Here is a 13,185-nt window from a genome sequence, read left to right as displayed (position 1 = left end):
GACGATTAAAAGTTTACTCTGATATAAAGATTTTTATAGACCCTGTTATACACAATTGGCTGCTAAAACTGGTACTTTTCCATGTTTTAACTGTGTTGCCTGTGCTTACATCTTAGGGAATGGTAGTGATATCTTCACTCATCCTGCCAATGGACAAGTATTTAATTTTAAAATTACAGCTACTTGTAACACCACTTTTGTGGTTTATTTGGCTACCTGCATCTCATGCAGTTCATTTTACGTGGGAAAAATAATACGTAAGCTTAAGGAACGTGTTATAGACCATAATTCTGAAATTAGGAGAAATTGTGACAATAATGCACTATGTAAACATATTAAAACTTGTGGTGAAACACATACATTTAAGTTTAGAGTGATTGATGCTCTATGTCCAAATGAAAGAGGTGGTGATGTCAACAACCGCCTTGAGCTCAAAGAATTTGAATGGATATTGAGAGTAGCTGCTGACACTCATCCTGGTTTAAACAGCACTGTCAGTTTAAAACCTGTGTTAGTTAAGCTACGTAATATTGTAAAGTAAATATTTTATACTGTGTATCTACACATCTTTTAATATATTTATATGTATATGTCTTTAATTTTTAATTTGTTTTCTGTCACATGATTTCATTTGGCTGCTGGTCATGTGATTTTAGACCTGTATTTAAGCTTCTAGAGTTTAGTGTTTGAATGTATTAGTATTGAAGAAGGGTTACGCCCGAAAGCTCTGCTTTTTATTAAACTGGTTTTCTCTGCAAGTTTTCTCTTTTGAGTTCGTGTTTTGCAGCTGGTTTTACTTGTGCAAAGGAAAATGGTGACACAAATCTTTTAAGTCTAGAGCTACTAAGAAATGTAGAGAATGAATCAAAGGAAAAAAAGGGACTGCACTCTGAGAATTTTGAACTTTAGAACTCTGATGTGAAGATTTAAGAAAGATGGGTCCAGAAAAGGTCTTCAGATACCTGTGCTTCTTGATTCTCTGGTACTGATTCTGTCACTACTTGGGACAACATATGAGAAATGACAGGAGGGAAGAGATGAGTTTGATTTTGAGGATGAAGTCAGGAATTCCTAGATAAGGAGGGAAGAAATCCCATGCCATCTGTATCAAAGATAAATGATTTCATATACCCAAAATTCTGTTGTGACCTTGTACCAGAGAGGAAGACAAAGAGAAATCAGGGACATAGTCATTTTTCTTGGACTGAGACTTGGCCTGTAGTATCCCTCTTTTTATCTTACAGCTGAGCTGCCAATGGTTTTTAAAGTGTTACTTTCTTTACTTTTGTTGAGATCATTTAAATGTTTTCCTATAAAATGGCCCAGGGCTGGAAGGGCAATTTCAGCTATATTTAGGTATATGTGACTGAAATGCTTTATCAGCTTGGATCAGTTTCCCCTTTTCATCAAATCGCTCAAGAACTTGAGCACATGAAGTGCTAACAATACCTCTTTACCAAGAGGAGCATTAAGAATTTCAGATTTGACAACCTTTGGCAGATTTTTGGGATCTTAGCTAAGCATACCTGCGCATCATTGGTCCAGTTGCTGCCATCCTAGATATTGCATCTGCAATACTATAAGAGCATCTCAAAGAATGTTTAGTAATTGAGTAAATCATGTCTGAAACAGGTAACTCTGCAATAACCTTATTAATATCAGCAAATGATGCAAAAAGATACTTGGACATAAGTGCTTGACCATTAAAAGTTCTATAAGCTAGGGTGGAAGATGTGTAAACCTTCTCTACATACGCACCAAAGACCCTAAACACCTTTCTGATGCTACAGGATTAGATGCAGTAAGATGTTGAGATCAAGAACATTTTGTCAATTAAATAAAGGATGGGTTAGCTACAGGGTTAAGGAAAAGGAACTTATGTGATTGAGGTACCTTGTAAAATTTATCTGGTTTCCTACGAGCATGTGCCGGACTGTCAGGAGAAGCAGTAGTAAAAGCATCCTCTAATGCCTTAATTATAGGCGTAGTAGCCAAAGGTTTAGAACCTTCTAACTGCATAAGGTCGTACCTCTTTTGTGCATCAGATATTTTCTTTTGTTCCCACTAAATTAAGTCTTTTATTATTCTAGTATCAGAAAAAAAAACATTTCTTCCAGAGGAGAATTTGAATGAATGTTTACTTCAGATTCTGATACCAAGGTTTCAAGTGAAGAGACTTGGGAAGCATAATCTAATATAATCTCTTCAATATCAGAATCAGAGTTAGGAGGAGATGTAGCCGTCTTTTAATATGAAGAAGCTGGAGAAGCAGCTTGAAGTGACTGAAAGGCCTTAAAAAGACCTTTAGCAAATGAATACCATTCTTCTCTGGATTCTTTAGAAGGATGAGTAGAGGGACAAGAAAAGTGTTTAACCTTCTGAGCAGTTTTTTCTTTGGAAATTCTAAAAAGCAACTCTGAGCAGACTCTGATGACTAGACCTCTAGCTGGTGCTAGGTAGGTACCTCCTTCCAAAGTAAAATCTGTGGGACACTATCAGCCCTTTCCAAAATGACCAAGAGCATTTCTCGCTTATCCACAGCAGGCATACATCTGGCACTGGGAGATATGCTATACTCCCAGCCCTTAGTGGCTTCCCGAGGAGCAGTACCAGAGGGGTTGAATGAAGCAGATGAACTGACCGATGTCTTATATATGGCCATATCACAGTCATCAATTGAAGCCAGGGAAAAAGTGGATACAGCAGTAAGCATTATACGAACCCCTCTCATGGTTTTACTATTCTTGCCAAATGGAAGAGAGATGTCCAGGGTATTGCCACTTGAATCCATAGTTGGTTGTATAAGGGTTTTAAGTTGCTGGTTTTCCAAGTAAAGGTTGAGGGGACTAAGTAATCTTCTTATTGTTTTAGGGATAAATAATAAATATATACAGCATGAATGAATGGCTGTTGTATTCCTCTTCAAAGCAGGGAAGACAAGCTGTGAGGGGATACATGAGGAACCTGCTGTCCACACAGGAAAGTACAGTTGTGTATACTTACCATAAATGTAGATGTTCGAGTGTATTCACTGTTGCGGTCATTACATTTGGGTAATCCTGCTGGCAGGTTGCCCTCAGTTGGCCTGAATTCCAAAGTCTTGGGTCCTGCATCAGCTGCTGTCGACCCTTTCCTGACGTCAGGTCGTCAGGGGTATAAAAGAAGCGGCCGACGCCATTTTCTTCAGTTTTTCTTGCCCCAGATGTCAGGTGCCCCCTGAAAGGGTAGGCAAAATTTATATATATATATATATATATATATATATATATATATATATATATATATACACATATATAAATATATAAATACATGCACCAATATAAACTTTACCTTCATCTACAAGCAAATACACCACATGGGTTGTATAAATCAGAGAAGGAAAGATAAGTTCCAGCAGAAAAAAGGGGGATGGCGGGTGGGTAACCTGGACTGCAACAGTGAATACACTCGAACATCTACATTTATGGTAAGTGCACACAACTGTACTATATTCTTCATGTTTCACTGTTGCAGTCATTACATTTGGGTAGAGTCCCAAAGCTAAGGTTGGGAGGCAAGAGCTAAACAGCATTAGGAGTGGCTATAAGGCCCTGCAGAACTGCAGTGGCAAAGCCTGAGTAAAGTGGCAGATGATAGTGCTTTGTAAAGGTGTGCACTGAACTCCAAGTAGCAGCCTCTAAAATGTCTTTGGTTGGTACTCCCCTGAGAAAGGCTGCTGAAGTGGCTGCAGCTCTGGTTGAATGTGGCCTAATGCCCTTTGGCACTGGTTTGCCATGGTGAGAATATCAGAAACGAATGCAGCGGCCTATCCACTTTGAAATAGTCTGCTTTGAGATAGCCTTTCCTTGTGATCCTGCAGCATATGCCACTAGTAATTGCTTTGTCTTCCTGAAAACTTTGGTTCTGTCCAAGTAGAATCTAAGCTGTCTGTGTACGTCCAATGAATGCAGAAATCTCTCCCCCTTGTTCTGTGGGTTTGGATAAAAAGTTGGCAGATGAATAGTTTGGTTAAGAGCCACACTGGACACCACCTTAAGCATAAATGTTGGGTTTGTCCTCAGAGAAACCCTGTCTGGATAAAACATGATAAAAGGTTCCACAGCCATGAGTGCCTGTAGCTCTGAAACTCGTCTTGCAGAGGTTATTGCTAGGAGCAGAGCTGTTTTCCAAGATAAAAACTTTATGTCAGCAATAGCAGTTGGCTCAAAAGGAGGCAGGGTGAGTTTTTCCAAGACATAGTTGAGGTCCCATGCAGGAATTGGTGATCTCCCTGGAGGCCTTAAATTTTTGGCTCCTGTGAGGTACTGCTTTAATAAAGGATGAGAAAAGATTGGTGGCTCTGTATTGTAATGAGCCGAAATGGCAGAGACATGAATTTTAATGGATGAAAAAGATAGGCCTTTATTCAGCATCTCAGTTAAGTATTGCAAAATCTGAGGAATATTTGGTACAGCTGTACTTGTACCTGGTTCCAAGCACAGAATCTATTCCATTTTACAGCATAAGATCTTCTAGTACTAGGCCTGCTGGCTTCCAAAATGACATCCATCACAGCTTTACTGAGAGGTGTGTTTTGTATGATTACATTATCCGCCATGTTGCCAGGTTTAAAGTCCTGAGTTGGCTGTGCAGGATCTGATTGTTTTGCTGGGATAGTAGATGGGATGTTTGAGGTAAGGTCCAAGCTGGGCATTGAGACAAGTTCCTTAGGATTGGATACCAGTACTGGCAGGGCCAGTCTGGGGCAATCAGTATCATCTTTGGCTTCTCCTGTCTGACCTTTAGGAGTACCTTGGGGAGGAGAGGCAGTGGAGGAAAGGCATATACTGATAGGTTTTTCCAGCTGAAAGATAGGGCATCCACTTTCCATGCTTGTCTGTGATAAGTCCTTGTGCAGGATCTTTTTAGTTGGTAGTTGTGAGGGGAGGCAAATAGATCTATGTCCGGGCATCCCCATTTCCTTATCATGCTGAAGACTTGTGGATCCAGCTGCCATTCGTGGGGCTCCATGAGGTTTCTGCTTAGTTCGTCTGCCAGAGTATTTTCCTTTCCTGGCAGGAATTGTGTCTGCAGATGTACGTGGTAAGTCAATGCTGTGTCCCATAAAGTCATGGTTAGTCTGCAAAGGGGGTAAGAATGTGTGCCAGCCTGCTTGTTTATATACCACATGACTGTGGTGTTGTCTGTCTTTCTCAGTAGTTGTCCTGGATGTAGTAGGTTCTTGAAGGCTGTCAGGGCATTTTGAACAGCTAGCATCTCTTTTTGATTGATATGTAAATGCATTTGGTTTGAGGACCATGTGCCCTAAATGCATCTTCCTGCCATGTGGGCCCCCCAAGCATAATCTGATGCATCTGTTGTTAGTGTCTGCCAGACTGGGGGTAATGTGAATGGCTGTCCCTTGTTCTGGTGACAAGCCTTCACCCACCATCAAAACTCTTGTTGCAGGCAGGGAATGAGAGTAATCATTGTTTCCAGGCTGTGGCAGTGTTGAGTCCAAACACTTTTTAGGTACCATTGAAGTTTCCTCATATGCAGTCTTGCATATGGAATTAGTAGGATGCAGGATGCCATGAAGCCCAAAGCCTGCAGAATTTTTCTTGCAGATAACTGGGCCTTTGTTGCCAACATTTTGAAATAGGTAGTCAGTTGCCTTTGTTTGTCTGGCGTGAGATAAGCCATCTGGGCAGATGTATTTAAGCTTGCACCCAGGAATATTATCTCTTGAGAAGGTACTAGTTTTGATTTCTTTTCGTTGACTGTGTACCCTAGGCATGTTAGAAGTCTTTTCACAAACGCCAGATGCTGTAGAAGAATGTCCTTGTTCTCTGCTTGAATTAGACAGTCGTTTAAGTAAGGATATATTTGTATTCCTCTTTGTCTGCAGAATGCAATTACTGGTGCCAGGCACTTTGCAAAGACCCTGAGCGCAGTAGATAAGCCAAAGGGCAGTGCAGAGAACTGGTAATGCATTGAGCCTGCCTTGAATCTGAGGTATCTTCTGCATGATTGTCTGATTGGGACATGCAGATATGCCTCTTTTAGGTCTAAAGTCACAAGCCAAGTGTTCTTGCCCAGCATGGGCAGAAGCTGCTGCAAAGTCAACATTTTGAATTTTGGTATATCCATGAATGTGTTCAGAATAGATAGGTCCAGTATTGATCTCCAGGCCTTGTCCTTTCTAGATACCAGGAACAGTCTTGAGTAAAATCCTTGTCCCTGCTCTTGCTCTGGTACTTGTTGAATGGCCCCCATGTCCATGAGGGATGAGACTTGTTTTTGTGCCTCTGCCCATTGATTTTTTTGGCAGATCTGGCCAACCGTTTGCCTTTGGCAGGGTATGAAAATGGAACTTGTAGCCCTGTGACACTACATTTAGAACCCACTTGTCTTGGGTTATAATGTGCCAAATCTGAGAATAAAGTGTAAATTTCCCCCCCTAGGGGTGCTGCCAGGAGATAAGTGCACGGTGCAGGCAGGGGGAAGTCATTGGGACTGTTTCCTGTATGGTTGCGATTTGTCTTCTCCAACTTTGGAGGTAGAAGCACCCTATTGGTTTGACCTGTAAGAACCTTGTGCCTGGGATCTGCATAGATTTTAGCTTTGTCCTCCATTTTCTTTAACACCTCTTCTGCCTTAACACCACACAAATATCATGTTGTACAGGTGCAGCTAATAATTTAACTTTGACATGAACAGGCAGATTTTGTTCCTTTAACCAAGCATGTCTCCTAATTACAGAACTCATAACTGCGGCCCTGCAGAAGGCCTCCAAAGAATCAAAACCACATTGCAAAGTATGCTTTCCAACTTGTTCAGCTACATGCAATAAATCCTGCATGCTGCATTTCCTTGTTTTCTGCACATTCAGAGTTTAACAACATTTTCTGTTTAAGCAATGCCATGACATGTTGCTGATATTTGAGCATATGAAACTGACAGTTTGAGGCCCTTATAGCCAAGGTAGCAGATGTGTAAACCTATTTTCCCCATCTGTCCAGTGCCCTAGAATCTCTGTCAGAGGGGGTAGGGTTCTTTGCTGCGGAAGCCCTAACTCCCTTGGGATCCTGGGAAATAGTTTCTGGGTCTGCAGAAGGGTTTTTAAAAAGGAATTTATGAGAGTCAGGAACCCTGTAATATCTGTCAGGCTTAACAGGAGCTGGAGGTAAGGAGTCAGGAGTAAGATTAGACTCCAAAAACACATCATCTACAATGTCTAACACAGGTGGAATGGCTAGAGGCCTGTGCTGAGGTAGTAAAAGGAAGTCCCTGAGCCTCTTTTTAGATTCTGAAAAATCTTGGCTCTCCCAGTGGAAATGCACCCTCATGGTATGCAAGGTTTCCCCAAAAGAATAGTCCTCTGGAGGAGAAGCTGAAGGTATAGATTCTTCAGCATCAGAATCCTCATGGGGGGGGGGATATTTCTGATCAGAAGAGGAATCAGAATAAATAGAAACCTGATCTGAAGATTCATAGTCAGTCTCTTGCCTAGGCCTCTTATCAGGAGGGGGATGGGAACCCCTGATCAAGGTAATCAATCTTTGGCCATTTTGAGCATCTGCTTTTGGGCATAGAGGCCTGTCCACGTGGGTCTTGAGTTTGTTTCTTTGCTTTAGAAGATGCTTTAGTCTGTGCCTCAGAAGCTGAAGTCGGTTTAATGTAAAGATGTTTAGGTCTGAAAACACCCTCAGAAGCCGGTGCCTGCTCAGCGGCTCCGGACCCATCTGAGGGAATAGTATCCGAGGCTCCAATACCTTGAGTTTCCAGTGGCATGGCCGACTCCATGTGGGAGTCAGTAGCGGCCTGTGACTCTAAAGTAGCGGGCATCAGGGGCTGCGAAAGTGCCTCACTGAGAACCGGCGAACAGGCGACTGGCTTAGGAGAAGCTTTCTCGTTGGTTTTGGACCTCAGTCGTTTATCTCTCTCTTTTTCTTTGCGTTTTTTGTGAACTCCAGTAGTCAGATGGCTATCAGACGACATTTCTGGATAATTAAACCAGTGTCCAAAATAGTTTAAAGCAAAATCATACCGACGCTTAATAGTGCATTGGTTAAATCTAGCACAAAACCGACAACCAGAAACGTTGTGATCAGGGCCTAGACAAGGAATACAGTAAGAATGAAAGTCCTTATGAGGTATTTGCTTTCCACAAGAAATATAATTATTTACTTTTTCTGACATCAGTCTGGAGCAAGAAAAAAGTTTCCCCAATGGGGAACTTAGCTTTATTGAAGACTTCGGATCTGAAATTCGAACACGAAAATCTCATGAGTCAGCTGATTGGCACTTGCGAACTGCTTCTGCTTCGGGCATCATGTGGCAAGAAAGACTGAAGAAAATGGCGTCAGCCGCTTCTTTTATACCCCTGACGACCTGACGTCAGGGAAGGGGCGACAGCAGCCGATGCAGAACCCAACACTTTGGAATTCAGGGCGACTGAGGGCAACCTGCCAGCAGGATTACCCAAATGTAATGACTGCAACAGTGAAACACGAAGAACGTCTTACCTTTTGTCTTGGACATAAGCAAAAATATGGAAGGAAATTTTCCAATGGAGTACTTATCTACCTAATACATCAAGTTAACCAACTGCCGAACCACTAAAGATGCAGTGGAGGCTGAGTCTTATTAATTCCTTCAATAACAAGAAAGTTCAGAAATTTTGGTGCTTTTGCATCCATTTTTATACTGCCATGCTCTCATGCCTTCACAGACATATGGGTGCTTGAAAGGCACCAAAGACCTTTGAATACTGTATGGATATCTGATATTTGACAGAATATGTCCCATACAGCTTAGGCTATTGGTACAGTGAAATGAAGAGCATCAAATGATGCTGAATTGGAATACCTTGATCTCCTCTCTTTCTCCCACGAACACTGGTAACTGCTGTACCATCTGTGGTCTCAGACTAGATGTCCTAGTCTAGGAGTTAAGCTAAATGGACCAGTGGGGGAGAGAATAGTTCAAACAGGAAAAATTGCAGCTAAACATTTATTGTACCTGAACTACCATTTAATATGTACTGAAAAAACATACAAAATAAAAACCATTAAACATCACAAGACAACCTAAGGTACTGACAAGAAGTGTACAAAAGGCAGATTCATTAGCATTCAACTTTCAAAAGAATAACCTTAAATTAAACATCACACGCACCACTATCAGAAGTCTCCAGGAGAAGACAGACCTTCAAATAGAACAAAGAAAATAGAACTGTACTAAAGAAGGTGGCTATCAGAAGTGAATTATGCTCTTGAGGTTGTTTGCATCTATAGCAAAAAAAGTCCTTGCAGCTGCAGGGTGTAACCCCCTTCAGAAGTACTAGTTTAGCATCGTAGTTCAGCATCTCAAATAACTGTAAATGCACATCCAAATCCACTTGCCAACCACAATTTTGTGACAGAGCATGGTTTCAGTACAAGAATCATTCCATGCCACTGTTTATGTGACATTAAGTAACATGAATCTGACCTGGGTGCGATAAATGTTGAAAAACATGGACTAGCTGGATGACAGAAGAGGCATAATCCATTTTGTGCAACCAACACAAGGAAAATGACAGATGACATTTTGAAATGTACAATTAGGTAACAGAAATATACATATTTCATTACAAAACAGTCTTAAATCATTGCGAAAAACACACAAAACCCATTAAACAAATTAGCTGTAAAATTTCATCTTTTGCACATAATTAAAAAGCAATAATGTAAATGTTTAAAACTGCAGAAGTTTAAATTATGCATGACAAACTTGGTTAAGATGTGCCCCCTGCCATTATACTAATGAAAGTATACTATTTGTCAAAAGAAAGGCAACAAAACAAAAGGAATTGACTTTTTAGCTGAATGATCTTCACGAAGTGCAGTACAGGGTAGATCCAATGACTTATCAGCGAAACAACTGAACAAAAAGTACGAATAACCTAAGATGCAAAGCTCGACACTGTCATGTTCATGGCAGTCTACCTCAGGAGAATGACAGTGTCAGTATTAAAAATTAAGCATATACTATAAATAATTATGTCTTGTTTAACAGGTATGCGATTATTCAAATCTAACCCATCAAAAACCTTAAGAGGTAGCCAGTCAAAACAACAACATTCCCAAGATCAAAACGCACGCGCATGCAACACACACACACACACATTTCAAGAGTAAGTGAATGGGAAAGGACATACAAAAAAAGTCCCTCGAAAGCAGGCCACAACAAGTAGCAACTGTGAAACTTAATACTCCCATGTAAGCACATAGTAAAGAATGCTGTGGCACCCTGAAAGAGAGTGAAGTACCAACAGTGATTCAGCTACAATTAATAAAGAATCAGATTTAATTACCATAACTACTGTTCCTTAAATACAGTTTTATTATTATTCTACTACTCACTTCGGAGAAAAATCAAAGTAGGGGAATTCTTACCTTTTCTAAGTCATTATGAAGCTGTTTTAACATAGCTTCCAGCTGGTGCACTTTCCCTGTAAGTGCTGTAGTTGATCCCTCACTAGAAAAGAACACAGTTGTCAGAATAACTATCAGAACTAATAGGTGAACTTTTTTTTTTAATTCACTTAATAATTTCTTAATTTGGTAAGAGAAAATAAGCTTGTACAGCATCCAATTTAGCTACCAGCCAGACCTAAACGATATTGGTAAAGGCTATGCCACACTGGCGGAGCTGTGTAATAAGTAGCACTGATGCCTCACAGCTACAGGTTCTCTGGTTCCATTTTCACCTGGGGTACCTTCTTTGCAGAGTAAGAGTATATTCCCTGGAATCGTGCGAGTTTTCTCCAGCAGCTCCAGTTTCCCTCTACACCGAAATGACATGCCCAGGTGACTAAATTGTCCACAGCCGTGTGTGTGTGTGTGTGTGTGTGTGTGTGTGTGTGTGTGTGTGTGTGTGTGTGTGTGTGTGTTTGGCATGAAAAAAGGTTTGGCAATCTACTTTTGTTTCTGACTTGCCTAGTAAAGTCTGTAACTGTTCATGGCGCTCAGATGAGATTCAACAGTACTATATGGATATGTACAGATAACTCAAAAGAGTTGACAACTTTAATGTATTTTAGCAGAATCAAATAACAAAGCCAGGCAAGATCAGTTCTTCTAAACTGGAAACACAGCTTTTCTGCAAGGTATTCACTATTGCTTAAAGTATAAAATTAATATAGTTATAAAGTGTCTTAATCGTCACTGCCCATCTGATGAATATATTTCACTGTCTTCACTTTAATGGTTACTGCCTCTCTGATGAATACATTTCACTGTTTATATTAAGAACTGAAAAAGCAGGATTCACCATACCTTTCAGAAATCATAGGCAATTCCAACTAAACAAAAGTTATGTACTTACAGTAATGACAGAGCTTCATGATCCATGTCCTTTCACTTCAAACTGAAAAGGGATCATGGTAGGCAGTACCAAACTTAGCATCATACGCTTTCTCAGACCTCCACTACCTCCTCTAATTCCCATAAAGACCTTCACTTTCTTCCCATCTCCATATAGAGTTTTCCAGAATAACACCTATAACAACCAATCAAAAATCTTCCACTTACGGATGCCTGAGAGATTATCCTCATAAAAGCCTTGAAAGTGTGTTATTAATAGAAACATAACATTAAGTTATATAGGTTGGTAGCCACCTAAGCCCAGTACATTTAAAGATGTTTTTAAAGCCTAGCCTACTGAAGACAGACACAAAGAGGTGTTCATCATTTCTTCTGTTTTCAGTTCTCTGTAGGTAGAATCTTAGGTTAGTTGTGAACTGTATTATAACAGGAATAACAAAAATTAATAGCATGGGACAACCATGTAAAAACTGTGTTTTCTTATACTGATTGTCCCTTTCTCTTACCTTCATAAGAAATAAATAGCATTTACTGTCTGTTTTTCCTCTGTTTTCTGCATAAAAAAAAAAAAAAAAAAAAAAAAAAAAATCTTGTTTTCCCGCCTTACTGAACTAGAATAGTCCAGTCTTCACAGTTTGCTGATCTCTGGGCTTTGGCTTGGTTCCTGTGCTATTCCACATCCTTATTTGGATAAAGGGAAGCTTCTTTGTTCACCAGTGGGAGTGGGGAGCACTGAGCAGCCTATTTGTCCCTAGAGCAGTGGTTCCAGCCAGAAACTTGTAGTCTATTGGCCGTTTTGGGTCAGTTCCTGGCTCTTTTCAGCCCCCTGCTATAAGGCCCGCTTTAGCGTGCTTTTGCGTGATGTAGCGCGGAGTTGCCCATAGAGCACCATCGGGCAGCGCCGGTCAAACAAGGTTAAAGTATTTCTGGCTCCGTAAAGTCTGCTCTTCAATTTTTCCCTTAGAACTTCTCTACTTGCAATCTAAACAGTCTATTCTCTATCTCAAAAGCTCAGCACTTGCTCCTAAAGCATTTTTATATAGGTAAAGTACTTGTATACTAAACAAAGTACTACATTAGCCTAGAATCCCCTTGAGTACCCATTTCCCTATAGGTCCCTTCTGACTCAGTTACACAGCAAACTTTTCACTTTTTCTAGCATGTCGAAGGGTCAGTTGCTAGCATCCTCTCCTGTTCAGCTGGTGAATCTGGGCATCTTGAGGCAATGTTACAATTGCCTCGTACACAGACAACCCACTCCTTCTCCCACAAAACACAAATACATGTGAGAGATGCAACTATATAGCCAAACTGGAGGCTGAGCTCTCTCAACTCAGGACTGGCAAGACCAGACAGGAGGAGAAGGAAACCACGCACACCACAAACCCAGTTTCACATAGAACTATCACAACTGCAAAACAAACACATAAACACACAAAAACATACTCGGAGGCACCGATCAAAAATCTACCAAAACTACAGAGGCCTCCAAAGCAGACACCCAAGCAACTGCCACCTCAAGACATAAGACATGCAACACATAGTTCTCAAAGTCAGTGTGCTAAACAGTCACAGCCCTTAAGGCCAAACACAATGCCAGACACACTTGTTATAGGTGACTCCATAGTCAGACACACTGACATCCCACTCACCAGACTGAACAAGGAAAAGATCACAGTAAGCTGCCTGTCAGGTGCTAGAATCCGCCACATAACACAAGCACTCAGGTCACTCCACAGCAAGTACAAGTATGACTCAGTCATTGTCCATGCCGGTGTGAACGACCTGAGATGTACCTCCCTGGACTACATGAAAAGAGATATAAAAGAGCTCT

General features: G+C 40.8%; 1 protein-coding gene across 3 annotated transcripts in view; it reads right to left on the bottom strand.

Moving 5' to 3' along the window:
* Positions 1–13,185, bottom strand: part of SIPA1L3 (signal induced proliferation associated 1 like 3) — a 3,185,962-nt gene that overhangs the window by 97,595 nt on the left and 3,075,182 nt on the right. For all 3 annotated transcript variants that reach the window (XM_044062280.1, XM_044062270.1, XM_044062288.1), the window contains exon 20: positions 10,422–10,503. In XM_044062280.1, the coding sequence (XP_043918215.1) occupies positions 10,422–10,503 (82 nt within the window). The remainder of the gene's footprint in view (positions 1–10,421; positions 10,504–13,185) is intronic.

The sequence above is a fragment of the Protopterus annectens genome, chromosome 1.part0 (genome assembly GCF_019279795.1).
Source record: "Protopterus annectens isolate FY-2018-M chromosome 1.part0, PAN1.0, whole genome shotgun sequence".
NCBI classification, from domain to species: domain Eukaryota; kingdom Metazoa; phylum Chordata; order Ceratodontiformes; family Protopteridae; genus Protopterus; species Protopterus annectens.
The sequence above is the reverse complement of the archived record's forward strand: the minus strand, read 5'-3'. Positions and strand labels throughout refer to the sequence as shown.